Here is a 27394-nt window from a genome sequence, read left to right as displayed (position 1 = left end):
TCCGGAACCATCGGAACCGTCGGAACCGTCCGGAACCGTCGGAACCGTCCGGAACCGTCGGAAACGTCTGGAATCATCGGAACCGTCGGAACCATCGGAACCGTCTGGAACCGTCGGAACGGTCGGAATCGTAGAAAACCGTATGAACAGAAACATATGCTTTTTTTTCTTCTTTTACCGGGTTTCACTTTACGCATCTCTTCTATAACCGGATCCTCGCCTCCTGCCTGTGCGCTACATTAATTATTGATGAAATTTTTCAATACCGATGTTATATTTTAATAAATATACAGGAAATTATTAAGCATTACATTTTGCAACACCTGTACGCATTTTTCCTCAACATAAAAATAATGTTTCATAATATTGTACCATTGTTAAAGTTAATAATTATAACACATGTAGATTAGTGAAAGTGAAGATAGATTAGTAATTAGCTGATAAGAACGAAAACATCATATTGCACATTTATCTATAATCGTCAAGGAACTGATAGGATGTAAATACTTCGTAATGGTTAAGCTAATAAAATGTTAGTTTCGCATAATAACAGCGACAAAAGAAAAAAATAGCCGACCTATAATTTATTTTTTATAGAAAGAAAGAAATGAACTTAGAAACTTAGGATAATAATTTCAAGATTCGAAAAAAAAAGTTTTATGAAATATTCATAGTTTAATAATGCACTTATTCACAGAGGCCTCGATTTAGTTTCCAGATCCTTTTTTAATTTTAACTGCTAAATCATAATTATTAACTTTAACAATGGTACAATATTATGAAACATTATTTTTATGTTGAGGAAAAATGCGTACAGGTGTTGCAAAATGTAATGCTTAATAATTTCCTGTATATTTATTAAAATATAACATCGGTATTGAGTAATTTCATCAATAATTAATGTAGCGCACTGGCAGGAGGCGAGGATCCGGTTATCGAAGAGATGCGTAAAGTGAAACCCGGTAAAAGAAGAAAAAAAAGCATATGTTTCTGTTCATACGGTTTTCTACGATTCCGACCGTTCCGACGGTTCCAGACGGTTCCGATGATTCCGACGGTTCCGATGATTCCAGACGGTTCCGATGGTTCCGACGGTTCCAAACGGTTCCGGACGGTTCCGGACGGTTCCGACGGTTCCGATGGTTCCGAACGGTTCCGGACGGTTCCGACGGTTCCGACGGTTCCGGACGGATCCGGACGGTTCCGGACGGTTCGATTGCACCTACCCTTCGGAACTGGTTCCAATTTTTGTTGGACCCTCTCGGAACCAGTTCCGCTTGATTCTCAATTTTACCCATCACTATTTCCTAACGAAACTCTTCAGGGTCTGAAGGGCAATTAACTTCACGCTCAAGACAGGAGAACATCAGAGCTCTATAGCGCACATGAGTCACTGCAGCAGCTGCCCCGTGTAAATTGCATTAAACATTTTAAGTGTTTTTTTCTACCTATGGTCCACATCGCGTGTGAGTAATGTGTAGTCGTCTTAATATAATCCTTTATGAGGCTCTACAACGTCGAGCAGTTTTGAGCTGTCATTGCCGGTTTCCTGCGCTTGACTGTCAGATTTAGACCCTTGTCGCTATTGTAAGGATCCTAACTAGCCCAATTTTGCCTCTCTTTCGAAGTGAGAATCACATATCTTTGTCTAAAGGGCAAAAAATCTTTCCATAGCATGTACGGACTGTCCGAATGCTTGGTCTGAATGAGTTTATCCCGTAGTGAGGACTGACTATCCAAGTTACTTTCTCACTTATCATGCGCTACAGCCGATTTGTGATCTTGGCCTGCTGCAACAATCCTCGATACCGTTCCCGGTTTAGAGCTGTCGTCTGCCAATAGAATTATCCCGGCTGTTCTGACGGACGGCTCAACGCCGACGTTCTATCTCAATTTGAGTCTACCACGCCTTAATGTCCATGTGGACGGCCGGGGCTTTACGGGCTGGGTCGATCGATGCCATTCTCATCACATGATCAGCCTACCGGAGCACAGGTGAGATCATTGTACAGCTTGTAGAGTTCTTTCTGAGCATCCTTTTCTCGAATGCGGCTAAGAGGGTTTCGTCAGTTTTGAACAGAGTCCATGTGGATTCGTTTCCTTGCGCCTAACTCAACATCTATGTGGCTATAGCTGACTTGAGACCGGTGCGAAGGTGCGATCACATATCTCTACATCACCCCTGCGTAAATCAGTGTTTGTTAGCAGAGTCACTGGTGGTGCTACCCTCATTTTGGTTTTCGCCTTGTTGATCTCCAACCCGAGGTTTAGTTCCGCTCGCTTGGTCCTTAAGTAAGTTTCTGCTACATATGCCAATGATGCCTATTTCATCCAACTACATATGAAGCTTTCATATAATCCAAATATTCGATTTCATGTAGTCATTAAGTATTAAAACATTAAAACGACGTTAACATAAATTGACTTTTGAATGTTTTTGTTATTAAAAAATAACGTAGTTTTTTATTTTTAACTATACAGCCACTAGTAACAATAATATTGAAAATTGTCTAAAACGAGAATCAGCATAACATAAAATAAACTAAACAAATTGCTTAGATTTTCTTGTTAACCTAGGGCTCTAAAGATCTAAAGATGCATTTCAGCTGTTTTCCAGTATACCTGCAACATTCGCTCTATTCTTTCGGCACTCAACCCGTCGCTATTGGTATCTAAGTTTAATGTGTAAACAATAAACTAAATCAATGAAAACTAATGCAATGGTTTTTCGGTCAGATTTTCCCATGCACCGTTCGCTCGTTAGCATGGACGCTCGTTCTAAAACTCCCGTACTGTGATTGAAGTAGCAGCTCGAACAGCAAAAGTGCACGGTGGAATAATGCATTACCTATGGATTGAAAAGCTTATTTAAACACCGTGTGACTGGCAAATACCCGAAGGGTACATACATCACTCGCTCCGACACGTTAGTGAAATAGAGGAAAATCAAACGTTCTCAGTCTTGAGCAAAAAGGGGGATTGATGTTTCAACGCGAATCTTTGTGCCACTGGTGTTTGGTTCTCTTTTGTTTGGTTTTGTGCTGTTTCTGCTTTCTTTATCTATGGATAAAACTATCGTAATAATCCTTTGGGGCTGGAACTATCTTATGAACTTGGTATTTATAAGGATTGTTCAATGGAAGGAACTGCCTGGCGTGACATCTTGCTGTGCATTTCGCGCATTATTGTGGTACAAATTGTATCTAGGGTTGTTTTTTTATTTAGTATGACTTATTTAAAAGAATTTATTTACTCATGCACAATTCATGATAGATAATTGAAAATCGAAAAGGATCCTTAAAATATAAAAATATCAGATAAAAATTTGAGATTTCGTTCTGCAATGCGATGTAAAAATAAACAACTTACCACGACTTGCTTTGCGATGTCATTGGGGCAGAGAGCTATTCACTCTGCCATTGCACCTTCTAATTATGTTACAAAATGCATTTAATGTGATCACTGACTGTAGCCCGTAAAGCGAATGGTCGAAACCTTCATTTGATGTATTATTCTTCAGCAGCCCCGTGTTGGCATTGAATCATTCACAGCAATGCAATGCGGTCCGGATATTAGAGGGATAGTGCTGCACACGTCCAATGAAATTTGGAAACGGTCGAAATGGGATAGCTTACCCACGTCCTGTAAACTGTACGGAGGTAAGCATATTAAGGAATCCATTGGTGAATCAATTCCCAAAATGCTACCGCTCTAAAACGCAGAAAGACATGGAATGCTACATGACACAGTGCGCTCAAGTAGATTTATTTGTCGTTCAACTTTCTCAAATATCTGAATCGCAACCCGGATCCGAAGAATGGAAGCTGGCAGCAGCACGGTTTGGCACGGTTAGAATGCAGCGCGTGGCAGTTTTGTCCATGTGTCCACCACATGGATATATTTAAATCCATGAACGGACGGGAATCGAAAATAAATTTTATCGATAGAGATTTAGTAGAAATAATAGGAAAATGCACTCAACGAAATTTATCTTTTCACGATCCGTCTATTCTTGTTAGATTGGTCAATGGATGCCCCGCAGGAAAAGGTCGAGAAGGCGAAGATCGTTGGCATAGTTTGTTACTTTTCGCAAGATGATCAGAAAAGTCGTAGAAAATTGTGCTCAAATTGTTTGTAAACTTCCGCGTACTGAAACAGTATTTACCTATAATTTAACTGCATAGTTCCTTTCGATTGTGGTTATCAAAGTGGAGTCGAAAGCAAATGGCTTACTCTTGGAAATATGCATTCATTTATCCATATCCAGTGTAAGCATGTTTTACACATATTTCTCAAACTAATCCTTTAGCAAATGCATGCTGCTCACTCGCTGTATGGGATGCAGCTACTCGAAATCTGTTACCTTTCCCGGGTTGGCAATACATTCTAGTATCCCGGGGACGGGAATACTATCGCGTCAAAGAACATAGCAAATTCAATTTATTCCGACTAACTTTTAGATTTCTCGTTTTTTTCTCGTAACCCGTTTCTTGGTGCTTCGTGCATCTATTTTTCGTTTATTTTCATGCACTGACCGACCGATGGACATCCTTGAGCACAAATCGATCTTGCTTGCGAATGTAAGCTTAGATGCTCGGGCGACGTGCAAGGGAAGCGAAAGGAATCAAATCGAATTCGATAAGAAATGGAGGCATTTTGTGAATGAATGAAGCAACATTGAAGCAGCGTTTGAACTTGTTGTCAAACTCAATCGATATCGACGTCGTAGCAAATAGTAATACAATAAAATCATATATTTGTAATGAAATATAATTTATCAGTCGGATTGTTTGGTAAGATATAAACAACTGAAGCCTATTATCTAAACTCAATACCCAACATGATGTTCTCTATTGAGAGTGAGCTCTCATGAGCGCTTTTTTCTATTCTAAGCTAGGATAAAATTATTCAATACAGGCAATACATAATCGGCCCAGCGGTAATTTAACCTTTTGGAGTTACAAACGACGTACAGTGACAGATGCAAGAATAAGTCCACCGTAATATCTGTGTTTGAAACTACTGCCAGCAATACGAAAAAAAAACTACTGCTTGCGATGCTTATGATAGGTATAAGCACTTCGAAAATTGGGTAAAAGCACATCATAAGCAGCTTCAAAGATAATGTTGTGTTCTTTAAGAAATTACTGAATCGTTACGTTCTTCTTCTTTTTCTTCTTCTTCATTGGCACAATCGTTACGTTAGAATCGAAAATTGCCCCGAATAGCCTCACGTATATTGGTTTTCGGAACGATTGATTAGATAGTTATTTCATAGAGTCTTTGAGACTTTCATCGCTTCTATTGACATTAATGGAGTCCGGCTGAAAAAAAAACTTTATTGTATAAAACATGCAATTGTTTGGTAATATCGACACTACAGAATTTACTATCTGAAGAGATGGATTTCTCCATTAGATATTCATATGTGAGGTGTGAGGTATGTGTTTGTCCTATCTGAAGGCGGAAAATCATTCTTTGGTCTGGGCTGGAGTCAGTGTTTGTCCATTGGTCATTAGAGCAGTCAGGATTGGGGTTCAAATCCTATCCGGACCGGCTCCCCGTACGCAGGACTGGCTCTTCAGTTACGGGTAAAATCACGTAGATGATGATGATCGATCGACAATTTTTTTGCTTCCTTGGTCGCCAAGAAGCTCTGACATTGTTGTGCACCTCGATTCCAACGTAAATTCTAACACAATAGAAAATCAGGTCGCACAATAGAAAATTTGAGGATAATTCTTGGAGGATCTTATGTCGATGCAGCTAAGAATGCTAACGCGATTGAAAAAGATATTTGTATTGATCGAGGCTGTTAGTATCAAAAAGATCGTGGATTCTGGGCTAAAAATGAATTAGTTTTTGGGAAGTTGAAATGCACAAGGTTCTGTGCTGTCGTAGATGCAAAAGCAGCGGCCACCGTAGTGAAGACTGACAATCGCAGGCATAAGCCAGTAGGATCCTTAAGTCACGTAGAAGAAAACTGGCTTAGATAGCGATTCTGGTGAAGACAGCGCAGAAAGTTTCTGATATCCCAGTCTGTTTTTGGTAGTATATTGTTTAAAGGACTGGTTTATGACCTGTATGATATCATAAGGACGCAGTTGTTTGTGTGTAAGGATGGTGAATTCAGCTTGAGGGTGATCGTTTGATTGGTTATCAGAATGGTAAGGGGTGATTTCTTGATTGATTCAGGAGTTACAACCGCTTCGCGATCTTGCCCTGGCTTTCTTACTTGGCTTTACAACCTTGAGGGGTCCAGACCCGCAATTTATGGCTTTCCGGGACTTTATTTTACCCGTTGCTATGCATGCAATCCTGCGACGGGAATTGATCATAGGTCCTGCCGTGTGAATACGCTATCGGCCATCAAACCACCACAGGCGGTTCATTCAACCGGCCAGGTGAGTCTATTTGGTGCAAAATTTTGAAATCACTAGATCAGGCTTCTTCAACTCTTTCGACTTCATCTTGAACGCATCTAAGACAAGATCGTCATTTTTGGACAGAGTCCATGTCTCAGAGGCTTTTATGCAATCTCAGTTTCGTCCATCGCGACACATATTTTGAGAAAAACAAAATTCTCTTCAGAAAAAAAAACAGAAAAAAGAGAGATTCGCTTAGAATGTAGCATGACCAGACAGCCAGAACCCTTGCAAGTACATCACCATTTATGTTATTGTCCATTTATTGTTGACCCCAGATAGGTGAAATTTTGGACGACTTCAAAGGTGCAATCACCTATCCGTACTTCACCCCTAACATAAAACCGCTTTTGTGTCAGTTGCTCGATTCTTTGGTATATTTCTGCTACAAAGGCTACAAATCAACTATGTTTCCCTCATCAGTACTAGTTATAGTAGTTGTTTCCCGAGGAGTAAACCTGTCAGTCTCGTATAGACCTCTCTAGTGCCAAATTGAAAAAAGACAGATAATTCCCTGACGCAGGTCCTTGATGGTAACGAAGGGCTGTGAGAGTTTCACCACCTCCTTCACCTGACATGAGATGTTGATCATTGTCAATTTTAACATAGCTTTTACTTGGTTGTGTTGTCATATGCGACCATCCGAGATGTGCTCCATGGTTAAAATCTCGTCAAAGGTTGATTTCCCGTTTCGGATTCCTCTCCGATAGTTTCCAACTTTCGATCCGGCGATAGAAGCGACAGTCTTCACACGGCAAGATCGGGGTTTAGAAATCCCATCCGGACCGTTCCCCCGCAATGAGAACTACCGTGGTATTATCAAGTCTAGTGAGCCAAATATGGCAGGGATAACCTAAGCGGTCGTTAGGTCAAAGAATAAGAAGTAGTTTTGGGATAAGTCGTCGAATATGGGATAAGTAGTCGAATGGAGAAAAAATAATAGACTTATCTATTATCAGAAAGTAAAAAAAAGTTAAATCAACCATTTAATTCACCATTAAATCGCTTATAAAATTGAGTGGTCTTATAGCTATGTCCATTACTGTTTATGGTATAAAGAAGTTTTATTTAGTACTTAAACAACAATGAAACTACTTGTAAAAAAACTCATAATACATTAAACAATAATAATGCAAATTATGATTGTTCATTTGTACTACAAATTAAAAACAAAAAAAAATCAAATAATCAGACAAAGCTCAAACAAAACAAAAACAAAAAAACCCAACATCCTCTCAGTGTCTTCAGTGTCGTCCTCTTAAGCGGTAACGCGGTGGTTTCCGGTTGCCGCTTAAATTGATATTAAATAAGCATCATCACCCGCCGCTTGAATGATGAAATAAAATAAAATAACAATAACAGTAGCGCAATGATACACGTCAGAAAGCGAAACGATTCGCGCTGCTTCCGGTTTATCTGTTGTCTGTCGTGTCTCGGTCGATTTTTTCTCTTTTCGTAGCCGTTGCTTCCTTCGGTTTGCTTCGGTGCAAAATAGCAGCACGCGCGCACCGCACAGCGCGGCACAGTGTATATGGCCACCGTTTGCTTGCCGTAGCAAGATGTGGCAAAAAAGGTTGGGTTATCTCAGGACGAACGAGCGTGAGCGTGTGAAGGGTTTGCGGTCGGAGAGGGCTCCCGCTAGAGCAGGAGAGAACGACAAAGTGAGTGAAAATGAAAAGAAAGGAACACTGCGAGAGGGTGGGATAAAAGGGGGGGGGGGGAGAAGGGGAGAGAAGCAGGAAGGTGAGGGAGGAAAAATTTTAGAGGAAAATCGACAGTGGTTGCGGTGCTAGGTCGAAAGGAATGTGACGAGTGAAAGAGTAAATAAAGTATGCAATTATGATCTCCTTTTATCATGCTGTTTCAATCCTATTTTCCGCCTGTTGTACGATACCATTAGCATACTTTGATAATGCTGCTGCCACTGGCGAACGAACGAGGCGTGGGGTAGGGTGAGCCAGGGCGAACGGGCATTGTGGTGGTGCTGGTGGTGGTACGTTTAAGTGATTGTGTTGTGGGAAAATAGCTTTGATCATATTGGAAATTTTGCCAGACGCTCCGGCCTGGCCGACGACGCGTGCGAAGCGTCCCGTTTTTGTGCGCGGTTCGGATGGTTTTCGTGTGGAAATTTCAGGCGGGGAAAATGGTTCGGGCAACAACAACAGTTCGGGAAATCGTCGCACGCCACCCTCAGCTCGACTCTCGAAAAAGGGGAATGTGTACAGTTTTGTTTTGATTCCAACCGTTCGTAGCCTGCAAGCCAACGGGGGGATATTCGTGATATAATTACATTATTTCCCCACTCGCATTTCGACGGCGTCATCGGCATCGGCAAAGTTCTCCTTATTTATCTCGTCGCATCCTTCTGGCCCACACACACATACACACCAACACAATGTTTCACTCCCACATAGCGCAAACGAATGCTCTCGGCTGTGCGGCGTAGCCATAAGCGTGCACATAAACACAGTGATATTCATTCAATTACAATTATCGTAATGGCGCCAGATCGTCCTTTAGTGGTTGTGCCGTAATCGAGAAAAGTGGCTATTGTAAGGATGTGGGGTTTGGACGGGGGTGGCAATGGCGGTGGTATTGGTCGGTAGGGAGGTGTAGAAGCTCGCTTCATTCAGAGAGAATCTCTTCGAAAGAGGGAGAGAGAGAACGAGAGAGATAGATGGGGAGATTTTCTGAGCAAATGCAGTACCTTGCTGGAGAGTGGTTCTCTCTGTTTTGATTTTTTCCACCCAAGAGGACACAATGGTTATAGAGTTCGGCGCTCATTTTCCTGCACTCGAGATGTTTTGCCCAAGACACAGATGCTTCGGCAATAGCGGCAACATTTGTGTTGATGGTCGCTTACCGTAAGGATGTGTTTCGGCAAGCGCGCTCCTGTCCATCCGTTAGCAGTGTCGTGAAGAAGGATTTCTTGCCGATGGTTTGAGTAGCCAGTGAGCGGTGCACGGTGAAGCTGAAGCTTGTGTGCCCGGTTGTCAGTGAATCGGAAACTTGGATGGTTGGAAAAGTGTAAGTGATTGCAATTACCGTGATGATTCGGTGCTGAGTTTTCTTTTTGTTTTTTGTTACGGAAAAATGTTAAGTTTTAATTACTGCGTCGGATACGTGTAGCCTGTGCGGGAGATGAGGATGAGATGTTTTTTCGCGTAGTGATTAAGAATCCACTCTAATTAGCTAACATTTTCAGAACGTAGCGTTAACAGTAAAGTGGTATATTTGAGTGTTAAGTTTTTTTTTTTGAAAATGTGTTTAGCCAGTTGAAATTGTTGTGATTGTTGTCAATCCTATTTAATGCTTGACAATTTGATCAAATTCTCCATAAATCAAACTGTTTCATTCCAGCAATTTTGAGTTGATGTTTTAAGTACAATTTTTGTCAAGGGCATAGGCGGTAAACAGAGTAAAGATCAGGAAAAAAATAATGAGCCTGCTACTCCACTACTACTTCTACTTAACTTTTTACACCAATTACAAATTCAACTCTTAGGGAACCGATAACTAAAATTAAATTTTTAGTACCAGACAACGGTCTTTATTAAGCTTAAAATTAAACCGTTTCTTCCGGCAAACTAGACAGCAATCTGCGTATCATAATAAACATCCACTACATTAACAGTGAATTATTAAGTGAAGCAGTCGAATGCTTTGTTGCCTGAGTGAATCAAATAAACGTGTGCGTGTGTGTGTAGAAAGCAACAACAAAAACAAACAGGCAGTTAATATCAAAACAACATACTCGAAAGGTGCTACTAAATACTTATCAACACCCCCCACTCCGTTCACCAAAGGCTTTCGTGCGACCAAATTGCCATCATCGCCAAGTAGAGAATAATCAATTGTGGTAAGTGCACGTTTCGCTATCGCGCTCTATAAAAGTAATTTAATTTCAGTATCTTTAATGAACGTACCGCACTCACACTGGGATAATGGGCCGCATCTTCTCCGGCCACAGGATTTTTAAACACATTTCCCTTATGACCTTCCATTTTGTCTATTAAATGTGCCGAGCTTATAGCGGGGAACTGGGAAACAGGCGGAAAAATCACTTCGACACAAAACAGAACCGACTCTGAAGTATCTCATTGGCCCTGTCCACCGAAAAAAAATGGAAGGGTGGAAAAAGGCGTTTCAAAAGGAAATGGCGACTTGTAGCCTACAGGAGTGAAAGAGAATCGGATAAATAGGGTTTAAATGTCACTCGGGCTCTAGCTGATATCGTAGGGCTCGATGGTGTGCCGCGATGGTAAGGAATGAAACGATCAGTTAACGCGCGAAATGAGCTTTTTTATTTCTATTAACTTCATCAAGCGGATGTTTCGTTGGCGGTGTTGTTAAGCTAGTGAAGAAGTCATGACTTGTGGTTAAATTCTTCCGGATGTGTTATAATTAAAATATTAATTTAAACAATCACAAAGAGGGCAACATTTTTCACACATCTTACCCGTTGTCTTACACGAACGCACGAATCACAAAACGCTCCTCACTATAGCTCATGCAGCGTCTGCCAACTGTACTGAATGTGTGAACCAGAGTTATCTATGAAAAGGTTCGGTTGTTGTAGATTTGGTCCCTTCCTTGAGCTGCCATCGATCGACGCAACGACGTGTAAGCGTTACACTAGATTGGGTCGTGTCTGGTAAGAAGGCAAGGAATGCTGATTGATTGACATTGTTGCAGACAAAACAGCAGTGAGGAGAAAAATCCCCTTCCGCAACACGCAGATGAAAATGGAAACAGAACGATAAAAGGATTTTTGTGGAAGAAATAAAATCATGTTTGCGCACATGTGTGTGGTTTTATGAGAGTAATTATTTTTATATTACTCTGCCACGTCATATAGTAAACTATATGATAAGATTCGACCGTTTGATGGATTTTCGTTGGGTGTGAAAATCTAGACAATTATCAATAATATTTTTAGTGTGACATAAGTATAGGGTAATGTAATTTACCCCAAAAAGATGTCCACCGCCAATCCGCACCATCCAGTATGTATCATTGTAATCGTACTTGTGCTGTAAATAATTTCTAGCCACGTGCCGCCGATTCTTTCACCGCGCGCGCGGGTAGGGACGCGTTTTCCACACGCGGTCGGAAAATTATGCTGCCGAGATCGCGCGCGCCCGGGCCAGGGGAAAATGTGTTCATTCTTTCTTTACTTTTCCCATTTCCGGTCGTCTCCGTTTTCAGCGCGTCGCGCGATACGACGCTACAAAGCATCAGCAGCAACAAATGCCGCCGTGAAAGAGTAATGCCCGTCTGTTTTCCTTGCGTTCTTCCTTTTTTTTTGTCGGTTTCGGGGAGCGGCACTTTTTGCAATCACTTGATTGCCATTTTCCGAAAAAGACTCTCTCTCAGATTGGCTCTCGAACAGCGGGCAACGTGTGCGGTATAGAGTAAATAAACGCGAGGGATGTGAGGGGTCGGGGTGGGGAATGGGGATGAAGGACCGGGAAGGGAAATGGAATGATGGACGTATAAGTTTAATGGAATGTGTAGGTGTTGGATCTGGCTTACCGAACTAGAATGAGTTGCATTCAACAACAAAAAAAAAATTGGAAGCTCCCTTGAGAGTTGAAAGATATTGCTCCTACGTAGTACGTACGAAAGGCTCTCTGGCGAAATAAGATAGATCGGCCCGACAAAAAGGAAAAAAAGGGAAAACTTGAAGAAAAACCACTCAAATGACTGTGTTACAAAACAATCGAGGGATTGATTTTCAGGCAGCGAGAAGAGAATGGAAAAAAGAATGGCTCGCATGCTTTTGTAATCTTGTTTATTAGATTTAACTATACGGCCTGTTATGTGGCATAAAGTGCTGCAAGAAACGGGACCATTTTAGAAAATGTTCACACGAAGCACTTACTGGTTAGAGTTACAGTAAGTAACTGTAGAGCAACGCTCTGAAGGATAATTGTGTATATTTCGCTTAAAAGCGCGTGTCCAGTCAGTTACAAAATTAACAGCTAATAATGACATCAAGTGTTGTTGTATTTCAGGGTTTTCCCTGTGCTGTGTGCTATCCCAAAATGGCATAGCGAATATTGAATCGGTCACCATGATTATGTTATTTATAATGGTTCGTTTTATATTGGTTTTTGGGTTTAAAATTGGATTTTTGCTATTAAATCGTTAAGTTTTGAATTATGGAGTAGAACGATTGATACTTCACTGTATTAGTTAGTTTTTATTTGAATTAGTTTTTATTTTTTGATATAAAAATAATATATCAAATTACCACACTGCTGTTTGATCTTGATTTTGAATATTATTGAATTGAACTAGTACTAATTAATTTTTACATTCAATTAAAACTGTGAGTTGTTTTAAACTAGGTAAGAATTTCTTGATGCATATTTTTAGGAATGAATTGAAAAAAAAACACTCCAATCCATTCAAATTCTAGTGTTTTGCTTTGTGATCATAATAAGCGCTATTTTGTAAAGTAAGCTCATGGATCTTGTTGTCTGAAGTCCATTTTGCAGCTAAAACTAAAAATAAGACGAAATGACCCAATAGCTCTTTTAGGTTAAGTGATTCAATATTCGATATGCCAGTTTGAAATTCACTATGCCGAATTGATGGTTCACGATGGCAATGTGACAGATAAAATTCTGTAATAGTCGTAACTATTGTTGATTTTTTTATTAGTTGACTAAAATGATAATTAAAATCTTTGCAATGCAAGAAAATCATGCGATAAGTAGCAAAACAATACGAAACAACGACCATCGCCGTCAAGGATATGTAGAGTTCCTTCAGGGATAAGAGTGGGCTTCAAGAATATGTAGCGCCTCTGCTGTTCTGTTGGCCAATTAAATCCCCCATTTTGTTTGTTGGAGCCTAGTTTTTGAATTCTGTTTAGCTCTTCTAACACAGTGACGATTACGATATGACGACCATACCGGTCCACACTCGTGTATGTGCTTGTAAACCCATGCCATAGTCGTTTATTTGTTCGAACAGACGAAACCATGGCACACATAAACGCTCCGAGTCGCTCCGAATCGTCATATGGAATGCCTCCAAACCTCAAACAAACAAAACGGGAGGACCTCTGCATTGGGTTTGCCTCTGCACACACACACACATATTGCAAGCAGCCATATGCACAAACCTTAGGTAGCAAGTATCTCGTACAAAAAGTTTATTTTGTAGCTGTCTGCATCAGGTCCGCTTTCTCCCGTTCCGTTGATCGGATCCGACCGGAGAAAGCACACTAACTAACTCGGCTAACTAACTACCTAACAACAAGCATAAAATATATGCGAATGCCTCAAAGTCCCCGATACTGCTGGCGCAAAATTTTCCTCTCGTGCGCTTTGCGCGGAGGTAGATTTTGGCCAGGACTTTCCAGCTAATGGGTAATTGCTTTCAGCTGGCCGGGTATGTCTGCATACCAATTTACGCAGCCGGCTACAATGGTGGAGCTTAAGTTGAGGAAACCGTGGGATATTAATCAAGGTTGGTCAGTTGAAGGTAGCAAAGTTTATTAGTTAACGTTCGCCAAAAATCTAGTCCTTGTTTCTTCATTCAAACTCTTTTCAAATCTACTGATATAAGTTTGTACTAAAATGATGATAATTTGGTTATTAAAAAGCTTTTTTAAAACTCTACGTTGGAGGTTTTGAACAGCAATTTCTGAAGTCCTTGGCTTAATTGTCCATACGTATATGGTCTGTCTTGTATACGACGAAACATTAATACTTGACTAGGTATTATTAATACGTAACAGTAATAGCTATATTTACTTTAATGACCAAACAAACTTCACGAATATCTATAATATCTCTTACTGGTCAGGTCAGAAATTGACTTTATTTTTCTTCATATATCCACTTTTGATGCTGCAAATCCTAATAAGTACTTACTTATGTACCTACCAATCCAGCGCTACAACGGCTTCGCAGTCTTGCCTGTTGTAACAATCTGCGATACTTGTTACGGTCTAACGCCGTCCTCTATCGAACTATTATCCCGTTCGTCCTGGCGGATGCATCAACCCCATCACTCCATCTTAAATTTGCCCTACCATGACTCCTATTTCCATGTGGAAAGGACATTAAGGGCTCGATCGTCCGGTGCCGTTCTCATGACATAGCCAACCCACCGAAGTCTGGCGAGTCTAATTTGTTACACGATGATGAGATCACCGTGCAGCTCCTCAATTGTCCTTCCGCACAACTTCCTCTTGAACTTGGTTGAGAGGGTTTGGTTCAACAGAGTTTTTTGACAGAGTTCAAGTCGCAGAGGAGTAGCCTGCGGTTATGATTCAATTGGCTTGAAAAAATTCCCACACAGTGTAAAGTTATAGTTGTGAATGTCTTAAGTGTGAAGTGTGCTTGCCGATTTGCTTGTGTTAACGGATGCATCAAGATGCGGCGCATTGCTGACAGCCAAATGAGGAAAATGTTTCTGGTTTTCATTAAAATTCTCCAACTGTAAGTTCCTGGCAAGCTGGCTACAATTGGAAGGCAACATTCGATTTATTATTTGCAAGCCGGCGCAAAAAAGCGTGAAATGTGAACCATTTGTCCAGTGTGTCCCTGTCCCATATTTGATGCTGTTGGCTGTTTCGAAATTGGAAACGGTTTGTCCTAAATGTGTGTTAGTAAACTGAATTACCTACCGGATTCCTCGGGAATCCTCGAAGGGTAGTATCCGAGCAAGATGATCAGTACTCTATACCGAAAGGGTTTCTCTCCAAATTTACTCGCACACAAACGCGCGTACACACACACACACACACACAGACACACGCGCGCGTAAACCTTCCACACTTCACACTTCGTGAGCATCACCTACCAAATCACAATCCAGTTACTTCCGTCCCAATATTCATGGCATTGTCCATACAATCTACTCAGAAGGATATAACCGTATCGGATTCGTTTTTTATCGTGCTTCTCCCCGACCGACCGACCCGGCGAAGGCTTGCCAACATGCTTTTCAACAGCGCCATGCCTTTGCCCTGTACTACGGTCCGGGCAGTCCGCTAGGCAAAAGCGTCTAAGCGTCTTATGTGTGGATGGCTGGATTTGCGAGCACCACGTGTCCACTGGTTGACTAAAACGTATCGAACGAAAGGGAGTGTAACACACACACACATTGTCTATTAGAAGCGGTCAACCGGTTAAGGCCGGTGGGGGCATGCGGTGACGGCGGACGAAATCAATTTAATATTTTTCCATTTTCAATTTTCTGTATGTGTCCACCACCTACTAGCACTGTTCAATTCTGCCGACTCGTGCTCGTGCCGTTCCTTGCGCTTTTGCAATCCTTTGTTATTTCGGGAGTATATCACACAGAAGGGCACAAAATCTGCATCTCCGCCGCCGTCGATACCTTCAGGACAGTCATTTTTTTTCTTTCTCCTTACCACTCTATCCAATAGAATGCGAGCGAATCATCCTGCAATGGGAAAACCAATTTTATAGATTTGCGGACAAGTTGGCTAGGATGGGATTCCGATGTTCGGCTTTCGCTGTTCCTGCAAACAAATACAAAACATGACCTTCTTAATAACTAATATCTTTTTCCGCTTCCGTCTTTCAAGTGAGGTGGAAAAAGTTTTTCCGCGCCTTGATATTGCCTAAATGGTTTCCTAGAGGTGCCAATGTAGGAACATGGTAGGGAAAGTGGCAGGAACTGGGACTATTTTGCTCATCACTCTTATGTCTTTGAATGCCTAAAACTTCGGCCTAAAAATATTTCAACAACTAGGCATGTGGTAACGCTCTATTCTAATAATCATTCTGAATTAAACCTTCCTTCGATGTCTAATTGCTTGAAATGAGGTTTACTTACCTCTTGAATGATAATGATATTCATCTGTTTTTTCTTCCACATCCTTTTCCGCTTGACAGTCAATTAGGATCATTAAATTTTGCTCCCGGTGTCTGTTTAACAACCAGTTTAGAACAATCATGAGTCATCATTAGCCGGTCTCTCGCTGTAGGTGCATGTTTTGAAAGTTAAACCGATTCTCAGCCGGGATCAATGCTTTCCGAGCACCACTATTATCCACAACCCACAGACGTACGTTGACACGTGTCAGAACGGTTGAGAGACCCCTTTTCATACTGCCATCGGGAGCCGAGGGGGGGTTTTTTTATTGAGTTAAGTGCGGCTGTGGAAGTCCTCTGCCGCACGCTTCCGGTATTTGGCGCATATAATCGTGATGATGATAGGATACGGCGTTAAAACATGCTGAAAACTGCACAAAATATCATCACACTCCCGTTTGCAGAAATGTCCGTTCGGTCGACGGTTTTCATTTTTTGTTGTTGCCCTTGTTCCCCCTTCTTTGCTCGCTCACATGGCTTTCTGGTTAGCAGACGACGACGGGGACCAAAAATGCTCAGGACGATAGGGCGACAGGACGACGGCAGGGAAACTTTTAAATAGAAAGAAAACATCATTAAAGAATTTATTCAGCCCTCGTTAGAGAAGTTTAAATTCAAAACTTATTATAATTTAATGGCGGCAAATCAGGGCCGCATTATTATCATTTTTTGTGTGTTATTTTGGATCCCCTTTCTCGGTCGCTCAACCTCTCCCTCTCTATGTCTCTCTCTCTCCCGCTATTCTAGGTTCTCAAAACTCTTGTGCTAGTGTTATGCGGTCTTGTTCGTATTTTAAGTGTATGTGTGTGTGTGTGAGTTGGTGTCCGCGTTGTTATTTCTTCAGGATTTTGCCATTCCTGATACGTTTTTCTAACACAACTGCATTTAGAAGGATCATTAAAACGATCTTGTAAACAATACGTTTACCGTTGGAGGCACAGCCGGTCCTTACGAATCCTTTGTTTATAGTACCAATAATGGAATGATTTTCTTGCACTTGTGATATTTTCGAATTGTTGGTTATCATTTTTGATAATTTTTCCATCAGGTCTAGTAACTTTTTTTTTTATTTAATACAATTGAATAGAAATTTATATTTATGAATCGAAATTGTTGAAACCCATCAAGCCTTCGTCTCGAAAATAGATGATGGAACCCATCGTGACTTAACTAGACTGTGGATAATATCACACCCTTTCTGGAAAATTGCATTAAATTAGGGAAAATTTGCATTAAGATAGTAGCTATTAAAACATCATTTCGGACTTATTTGATGGTAAAAATTAAACCCAGTGGAGACTCCAGTCTCCGAATCCGAGTCTCTTCCGTTTTTTTCCTTTTAGTGACCTTTCGAACCTTTTGGTGACGGATTTAAATCCTTATCGAATGCGAATTGGATTCGTATCCGTTATTGAGCATGAAATTCGTTTTGAATCTCTCTAGGAATTGAATCTTCGAATTTCCGGAGTGCCGAATCTCCCAACACTACATTAAACTCGTCCTAATGTGATTGATTCCAATTTCAGTTTAACAGTTTGACAGCTGATTGCAAGATTCCACAACCAAGTTGTCAATTTTCCCTAGCTGAATGCAGCTTTCCACAAGGGCGGGATAGCAACATTTCACTATCCAGTTGAAACATTCCACCAAGTGATTTTAACGTTCCATCATATCTTTCAATATTTTTCTTAATCTTCTTTTCCTTTTCTTTTTGCCCAAAAACGATACGACGTCTTGGCCTGTTTTTTCTGGCTTCTTTCAAGGAAGTTCTTTGCCTTGAATGTAACCGTAGCTGGATTGAAACTCCTGCGTACGGGGAAATCGTTCGGCGAAATTCGATAGCGGCTCCTGTCGTATGAAGACAGACACTGCTATTGTTTTTATCACCGAATTGTCTTATATATTTCAGTATATTTGGTAAAGTTAATTACCGTTATTAAAAATAAAAGTTATGCATCATGGAAGAGTTTTGCAATTTCTTTTGGATTTTTAGTTAAAAAATTAACCTTCATTATAGAATTGCTGCTGATGTCACCACAAGCTGGTAATAGTTTCGCCTGGTTCGCCGTGCAAAAGGAAACTATAATCATATTTTTCTTCTGCCACTCACACAAACTAGTTGGAGTGTATGTAAAACAGCAAGTGCTAATGTTGATTGTGTATTTTGCTGCCAAGCGCCAAGCCAATGGACGAAGGCAGAATGGTTAAATGGAATTGAATGGAGAGAAAAATTATAAATGCTGCTCGGGCGGGCGGCGTTTTTATGGTTTTGGAACGCGCATTTCCAATTAATTTAATGGGATGAAATATTGATTTCATGTGAGCCGGACTTTCGCTCTAACTGATTGTATCCTTTCAACGCTGTCAAACTGACGCACGGTGCGCTAGTCCACGGAATGGTGGACACACATTGCAAAGCATAAAATACAATTTAACAATTTTGCTATAACTATCGACGTAGAACCATCGAGAACGTCGGTGCTTCTTAATTTAATTAATGTTTGCAAATTGTTTCTAACTAAGGGTTGGCTTTTATTGAGATTTGGCCCAATAACATTCCAAATAATAAGCAAAAAAGTAGACGATTAGTTTGATTGTTCTAACAGTAGTCATTAGAGCAATTACAATAGCTGTTTTACAACGGTTGTGTTACAATTGCTTACTGTGCCAGGATGTAACAAAGTCAATTGAAGCATGATCTCGCTGGAACAGAAATGGAAAACGTCGTCCCCAAATATCTGCAGCCTTCGGGTCGGGAAGGCTTTTATCCTTCGAATGTTTCACACTATTTCCCGTCGACCTTTCCCATGTCCCTCCCGTCCCTCAGTGTGAGCCGTCCTTTTCATTTTTTAATGGTTTTCTTCCGTACAGCGCCGGTTGCGCCCGGTGTAACGGCAGTTGCCCGACCGCGCGGAGACGAGACCGACCGTGTGAGCTTCGGCCGACCGTGTGAGTGCCGAGTTGTTGCGCTTTGCAGATGCGTCCGGGATATTCGGAGAACATTAAAATGCTCTTTGAAACATTTATATCGACTACAAGCAAAACCCATTCGCCTTTAAAAGCATTTTCCACCGTACGATTTCTATGTTGCGAACCCACCGGAGTATTCTCTCCCGGCTGCATTTTCCATACCATGGTGATGTTGATGCATGGTCAGAAATCTTCCTTGCTCTCACGGCTTACCTACTACCTACTGGCACTGTACAGCACACACACACACACATCCGACACGACCCGCTTTTCCCTCGCTTTTAATTGTGTTATACTCATCGGTTTGCTCTAGAAAAGAGTAGATAAGTTACCGATAAACAGTTGAGTGTTTGTAGTTTTTTGATAATTTATTTCCGGATTTGGTAGGTTTCTGTTGTTTCGATGAGTAAATAATACTGTAATGAAGGTAGTTGGGTTGAATGGTCGAGGCAAAATCAGTTCTGATCTTCTGCCACGGCAAAACTCTGTATCGAATCCCGTTCGGATCGTTTCTCCGTTTCTCCTGCAGGACTGATTATCAAGCGCGAATAACGACACAGCCAATTCTGGGAAGCCAAAAGACCTCTCGAGGTTGTACAGTCCTTAACAAATAAACCTGTACAAACATCTGTTTAATCTAATAAACCTATACAAACATTTTATTCTGAGCATGAAAGTAGAACTAGAAGAGATAGCATGAATTAACGTTCTAGTATGTTGTAATGATTTATTAAAAAAAAACAATATAATTTTAAAAACAATAACACTAATCTCCATATAATCTGCATAAAAAATCGAATTTGTGTTTGGGAGCGCTTGTGTAGCTGTTTGCCAAGAGGAGTGCCTATGCGAATTTGACTGTTGAATTAATTTTGCTTTACAGTCCTTGACAGAGCCATAAGAACGCCTGCTTGTTTTAGGATAAGAGAATAATTAGAAGAGTTATCTAAAATATGTGTTGCATTAAGTTGTAAAGAATATCAAAACACACAACTCGAACAAGCAAAAAAATTACACACTTTTTAACATCAGTGTTTGTATTGTATTGAAGAAGCAACACTTCTTTAATAGATTTCTGCTCACCTCTGCTTTCAATGGGTAAAGCAATCCGGAAATCGAATAATGATGCAATATATTTTTCAGAAAGAGGAAATGTTACAAAATTTTCAAAAGAATATAGCAAAACTAATCCCCTCGACTAAGCCGGTAAGGTACTTCTCTTGATTTACAGCTATATTAGCGCTCCCTAAATGGATTTTGATTTTAATTACAGGAGCATTTTCGTAAAAATGTGTTCGGAAGGTTTCACAAAGGAAGGATAATATGAAGCTTGCATTTTAAGTACGTGTTAAATGAAAATCTTTTTTTATGTGTTTTTTTCTTCACAATTCAATAGACCATCATTTTTAGCTAACTCTTCCAGTTCTTCATTTATTAAAACATACAGGTGTTGATATAATTTTTCCACGGACTGTAGGGCCAAAAAAACATAAATAAAATAGTTTTGCAATAAAATGACTGTGTATTATGTTTCTCCTTCAATGTTTTTGCTTTGATGTATTTAGTACAATCTTCCAGAGCTTCGCTCCTTACTAACTTATCAATTCGCTTCGTGTGGAGCATCGAACAGATGGACTGTCTATGCTACCAACTCCATTTGATGGAGTATTCTTTGGACCTTGCCAATGATTGTCTGTTCCTTCTAGCATTCATCAACCGAGCTCTTCGGGCACTGAAACCAATTTTGGAAATTTCCGTGTTTCCGTGTCGATTTCTAATACTTCTTAAATTAATCTAATTGTTGCTGTACCTTTGGGGCATTCGTTATTTGTGATGAAATATAAAAAAAGTATATTTGTTAATTTCGTCTTTGGCATCTTTGTACTAAACACACACTTTGTGTAAATGTTTTTCTATCCTTTCCAATGTTATTCCCCATTATGTATTTCCGTCTTCCATTTTACAGGTTGTGGTTTATTTGTTTCTCTGCCCTGCTTGGTAAGCTTGGTCTCACGCGCGTGCGTTTACTGTAACGATGCAATGACCAACGAGCTCAGTTTCGCTTTCTTCCGCGTTCATCCGGGAATTAGGGAATGGTAAAGGCTCTTTTTAATTAACTTAATTGATCGTTTTTTTTTCGTGTCTTGCTCACTTGCTTGCTTGCTTTCTCTCCATTTACTCATTGGTATGTTATTTTATCGTGGCGCTCGGGTGTGCTTGCCAAATGAAAAAAGAAGAAGTTAGACAGCAAGTCAATTGGAACATGGAAAGCGCGCTACTACTGTTAGGGATAGGTTTTTGGAATGGATACGTTGGTTTGTGCTCTTTATAATATTCAGTTATATCCTCGCTGCAAATATTTCTCACTTGCTGAAGCTACAACGAATAAAATTCGCCCAGATATTCCCTGCTGCCGTTTTTTTTAAATAATTTAAAAAAGTTAAAAGTTTTAATCTTACCACCGTGTTACGGGTCAATACGGTCTATGCATATCAGCGTCACACAATCACACTCAAACCGTGTATTGAAAAATCGCATTTATATTGCTGATGAAGTCTTGCTGCGGTTTTGCAAAAGCCTGTGACACAAGCACACAACAATTAACTCGTCTACCATCGCCCGAAAACCTCAGCGGGCGCGCGCACCAAAGGGAGGGCCAGCCCGAGCCCGACCAGCAGATAGATGAACATGCATGAAAATGCAACAGTTAAAACCGTTCAATTCCATGATTGCATCCATAAATAAAGCGATCCATAGTAACAAACCTCCCTACCACACAGGGTAAATGGTCCCCGTGTGTGTGTGTGTCCTGTTGGCTAGAAGGGATGCCAACTGGGGGATGCCTCGGGGATAGGGCCGGAAGTGGAGTACATAATTATTATTGGTATAATTTCGATTGAAACGAAATTAATTTAAATTAACAGAGAATGCAGAAAGCAATTCGCAAATTTATGCATTAATTCTCTGCATATTCATTCGGTTCCAATCCCCCGTCGTTCAGGCGAACACTGAGGGGGTGCAGTGCAGGTGTCAGAAGGGAGGATTGTGGGATGGGGGAAAGAGGAGGTGGATTCTGAGAATTTCGTACCATCCATTCGTTGTTTCTAGCAGGGGTGCATTATAGTGTAAAGCCATTGCGGTGTGCAGCATGCAGACTGTGCAGAGAGAGAGAGAGAACTCATTGTCGGTCGAAAGACAGCGAGCAGGAGGCTGGTTGGATGGTGGTGGCGAACACACCCGGGCAGGTGATAATTTAAATTGCCCCAAACCTATATGCTACCGCCCCGATCTGTGCACTCGTAGCGGATTCTAGCGGTTGCAGCAACATTTTACAATGCATGTCACAACTTTTACTCCTCCGAGAGCAGATGTACAAATCTAGAACAAAGTAGTGGACCAAAAACCAGAAAGCCTTTGGAGCCTTTAGGGAGTAATCTGAATCCGATATTTAAATATGAAAAATTTGGAATAATTAAAAAAAAAGATGTTAATTCTAGAATATTTTTTCTCAACCGGATGGCTATTCCAATCGTTAAATGGAATCAATACCCAAAATATGACTTTACACTGCACCGAGCGCAGAGACACACTGTTGCTCGTATCACGCGGTTCCAACGGCCGGCTGGAAGCCATCCTGTTTGGCGAGGCATGCGAGGGATGAGCAATAACAGGCAATGCAAATTAATTGCGATGAAAATGTGTGCTTTGGATGTTGCCAAACCAGCCCGCAATTTATCGTTTCCAGCTTGTTTTTGTTCATCAGCATCCCATCACGGTCACTCGCTCGCTCTCGTGCTCCCTACTCACATACCACGATCAATCATAGTGTGCCTCGGTGAAGTACATGGTTGAGCAAATGGCCAGAGGCGAGGGCGCGAACTTGGAGGAACGTCAGGTAGTGTACCTATTGATTGTAAAGCATTCGACGAAAACCGAATGCATCTCTGCTTTCCCGATGGTGTTAGTGTGCACTCACACACGTACAAGTAAGCGATATTGCTGGACATTTGCGTATTGGCTGTCGCAGGGCATCGAAAAGGATCGTAATAATCAGTTGGGGTAGCGAACGAACGGGAAGAAAAAAAAAAGGTATACAATCAGAAAACAGATCATTTACTCGCCCCCCATTTCTGCGGCACAAAGCAGCGTTGTGTGGTTGTGTGAGTGAGATGGCCAGCACAAGTGGAGCACAAGCGAAAAGGATGCACAATGTATTTAATATAGGACGTTTGCTCTCAGTTTTCCATTGAACATTTTCCCTGCCCGGCGTGTTTCGTAGGGCTGGCGCAATTTCTCCTCACGTCCTCCATTCCTCACGTACACACACGCAGAAAGGGGATGAAATCCGCATGGCGTTGCATGTGATTATATTAATTACATTTTACAAGCAATTATAATATAAATTAATTAACGCGTGCAAAATTCAGTTCCCCGGGCCCTCCGGGGGGTTGGTGGGTGGCTGGGTGGATGCTATTGTGTGTGCGGCGTGTTCCCAGGCATTGCCATATTGCACTACAGATAATAATGATGCAGGGTTTCTCGGAACAGCGTTCAATAAACATGTTTGAGCGTCTCATGTCATGTTTGTCTCTTCTTTGCGTTGCGTAGTAATTTAAACCCACTTTTGATGAATTATTTTTACCAAACGATAATGTGAATGAGTGTGTGTGTATGTTTTATTTTTTGCTATTCTTCACAGGATGTTAAATAAACTTTCAATTATTTTGCGTCACCTTTGAGCCCGGGGAATCGCACGAAATACAACCGGGGAGGGAGGAGTTCAAAAGACATTCGAACCCTGTCCGCAGGGAACGATTGGGAATGCAAATTACTGCATGGTGGCGGAGATTATTATGTACTCGTGTGTGGTTTTTGATGTTGCCTTTATTGATATGTTGGTAGCTTTGGTGGGATCGGGAGCTGTTGCTGGGGTCGGGGAGCTACCAACATCCAGCGAAAGCTAACGGTTGGCAGGACAAATGTTTTAGAGTCACGGATGCGGACGAGAAAGAGAGACTTATTGTGTTGGCTGCTGCTGTCGGAGTTAACTGTCGGTACACGGAGGAATGGCAAGCGGGGCGCTATGTTTCGATGGCACCACCGCAGAATTCCATGGTCAGCGTTATTGCAGCATTGTTCCTGGTGTTCCCACAAAACGGATTAATTCTCTTTACCATTCACCCTTGGCTACCCTTCAGCCCCGTTCAATGCATATATCCCGTAATGAGCATCGAGCAGTGGTGGCGGCGGTGGTCGTGGTGGTGGTGGACAGTGAAACAAATTAATAAGAAATATTTTAGCGAAAAAGCCACAGCCCCAAATGGGTACGGCTAATGGGTTCAACTTACCAACGGCTTTACGTCAGGGAAAGCTGATTAAATAGCTTCGGGAGGATAATTTTGGTGAGCAGACTTCAACTGTTAATAATTGGATTCGATCGTAGTATCATGCACAACATGTTGGAAAGTGTGGAATAACTCAATGCTGCTGACTGTATCAAATTGAGTCCAAATTATGTAGTAGAAGTTCAAGAAAGCTACATTTGCTTTTGATTTACTTTAACAAGTAAGCTACTGAGATTGGTGGTCTTAGTTTGCTGCTGAGCTTTTTGGCTTTGGAAACGATCGATCAACACCATCCCTCTGCCTAAAGGTGGACGATCAACAATACTTTAAGGGCTGGATCGTCCGGAACCTTTATCATGACATAACTGGCCCCAATGACTGATCAAATCCCTTGGAGACACTAAGCAAAATGATATTAGGATGTCCCTTGCACTTCGAATCTTCCGCCAGAGTCAGAGACCATGCGGAGACATTATAAAATGCTTATTATATACCCGGGCTTTGCAAAACAACCAGGAGTCTGCTTAAAGGAAGATACGCCTCTGTCGAAATGAGTGGGACCCAAAGCTTCTGCTTTATTTGCTTATACTATGATCCACTCCTTGGCCTAAAGAGTCTTGGTCTTTTGCAAGAAACCTCAATACCACCGCTCGCGGTTTAGCGCCGTCGTCTGGCAATCCATTATCCAGGCCGTTTGATGAACGCATCAACGCTATTCCTCCATCTATACCTGGGCCTACCGCGCCTTTGTCCATGCGGATGGCTTAAAGTAACTTTAAGAGCTGGGTCGTCCGACGTCATTCTCATGATATGCCCACCGGAGCTTGTGTGAGATCCTTCTGAGTATCTTCAAGAGTCATACTCGCTCGAATTACGTGACTAACTGTTCTAATTATTATCGAATTAAACTATTAATAAACTCTATCGAGTCTGATTCGTTGCCCGATGGTGTGATTACAGTACGACTCGTCATTATAGCGAAACTTTCATTTCCTTCCAGGTATATGGGCTAAAGATCTTTCTGAGCATTATTCGTTGTGACAGATGAGAGTTTTCATGAGGTCTTCAGGCCAGTTGACAGTCAGCATTTTTGGGCGTATCTTTATGTTGTAGTCATTGCTTGCCCACAATTGGTGCAGTCGACATTATACAACTTCAAAAATGTGATCGCTTAGTTTTACTTCTTGTTTTTTTCCCTTGATTCTACAACCTCCAGAAGTTTTGTTTTAGCCAGCCATGTCTGGTTTCCTTAACTTGGTTATACCCGTAGTTTGATAGTTAAGACCGGCTTCCGGACGGGATATCCTGCATTGGTTACAGTCTCTGCCACAAGGCTGCCCTGTACATCATCCGATATCTCTACATAATTCCTTCGATAATCTGTACTTGATAGCTTGAAGCTTCCGAGGTTGTAGTGGCCAAAAATGATAACAATGTTTGTTTATCAAAGCAGGACTTCGAAGCGAACCTCATCGGAGATCTGACTATCCAGCTACGCGGTATCAATAAGTCTAGTGAGCCAGAAATAGCTAGCTCGGTTGACCAGCTCTGGTCATTGACCCCAGTAGAAGAAGAAGATTTATTAAAGGAAGCAATTTGATATTTTTTTTTAAGTTATCTGAAGGTTTATTGGTGTCAGTTATTTTAAAGTATTTCTTCTTTGTTTTAAATTTCATGCTGACCCTAAGTAAATGTTTTTAAATTGTGTTTAATATTTAAAAGAAATACCATAGAAATAGCGGTTAAAAATAAATTGTTATGTCTGTACTATAAATGACATCACAAATATCGCAACCTACTGTTTTCCACGAAACTATTTTTACTTTTCCTTAGAAGTGTACATACACATTTCCCTCTTTCTCTCTCTCTCTCTCTCACACACACACAAACACACACTCACACGTAGGCTTTCTCTCGCTCCCGATTTATTTCAATCTTTGAAGAAAATACAGTAAAACCCTGCACGACACAGCGACGCATCGTCATAGACACACTCTGTTGTCATGGCGCATGATACCAAAAGCGACTCCGTTGAAAATGGCTATAATTGGCAAAGTTTATTATGGAATCAGAAAATTAAATTAACCAACCGTCGTTAGCCACTTCCCTGCTCTCCCCGTGGAAAGGATACGTGGATCATTTCTGGCGTTGAGCTGAACGTTGGGCATGCAAACAAGTTCTTCCGGCGAGGCGATTGTCAGCTGGAGTTTAAAACCATCCACCATTCGCTCGGTGGATTTAGGAAATTGAGTCGGCCCCTTCCCGGTTCGGTTGAAGATTGAACAGAACGTGCCATTGAACGTGTGTTGCAACTTCGCGTGCCATTATTCGTCGGCATTGTTGCATAAATAATCAATATTTTCGTCACCGATTGTGTTTCAATTTTAAGCTTCTCATTGTTATGATCTGTGTTCGTTGGCCCGCGGTGAGGTTTTTGGGAGCGAACGGCATATGATAGCGTAGGTGATACAGTGGTATAAGAAACGTGGCACTGTATTTGTTGTGTTTGATGGCAAATTAATGAGTACCGCCAGCGTAAGTAAACTAATCCTTACTTTACCCTTATATTTGCTTCTCTTTTTTTTCGCAGCACGCTACATCAAAACTACAAGTCGGCAATGAATGAACCTGACATATCGTGGGTTTGAGCATGATCAAGTGAATCATTACGTTGCGGGATAAAGTCATCAACCGGCTATTATCAGGAATGCACAGCACTGAAAATGTTGCTGGTAAGTGAGATGGTGTTTTGTTTTATTTTTTATTTTTGGAAATCTAATTACTCTATCTT

The 27394-nt window shown here is 41.2% G+C and overlaps 1 protein-coding gene across 9 annotated transcripts in view; it reads left to right on the top strand.

Moving 5' to 3' along the window:
• Positions 1–27394, top strand: part of LOC118503317 (insulin gene enhancer protein ISL-2B-like) — a 121616-nt gene that overhangs the window by 57800 nt on the left and 36422 nt on the right. For 3 of the 9 annotated variants that reach the window (XM_036036454.1, XM_036036453.1, XM_036036455.1), the window contains one exon: positions 27194–27335. In XM_036036454.1, coding sequence (XP_035892347.1) covers positions 27311–27335 — 25 coding nt within the window. In that variant the 5' untranslated portion in view covers positions 27194–27310. Of the gene's footprint in view, positions 1–9258; positions 9453–9930; positions 10285–27193; positions 27336–27394 lie in introns of those variants that run through there. The other 6 variants (XM_036036456.1, XM_036036448.1, XM_036036452.1 and 3 more) reach the window with 5 other exon arrangements.

This window comes from Anopheles stephensi, chromosome 2 (genome assembly GCF_013141755.1).
Source record: "Anopheles stephensi strain Indian chromosome 2, UCI_ANSTEP_V1.0, whole genome shotgun sequence".
Taxonomy (NCBI): domain Eukaryota; kingdom Metazoa; phylum Arthropoda; class Insecta; order Diptera; family Culicidae; genus Anopheles; species Anopheles stephensi.
The sequence above is the reverse complement of the archived record's forward strand: the minus strand, read 5'-3'. Positions and strand labels throughout refer to the sequence as shown.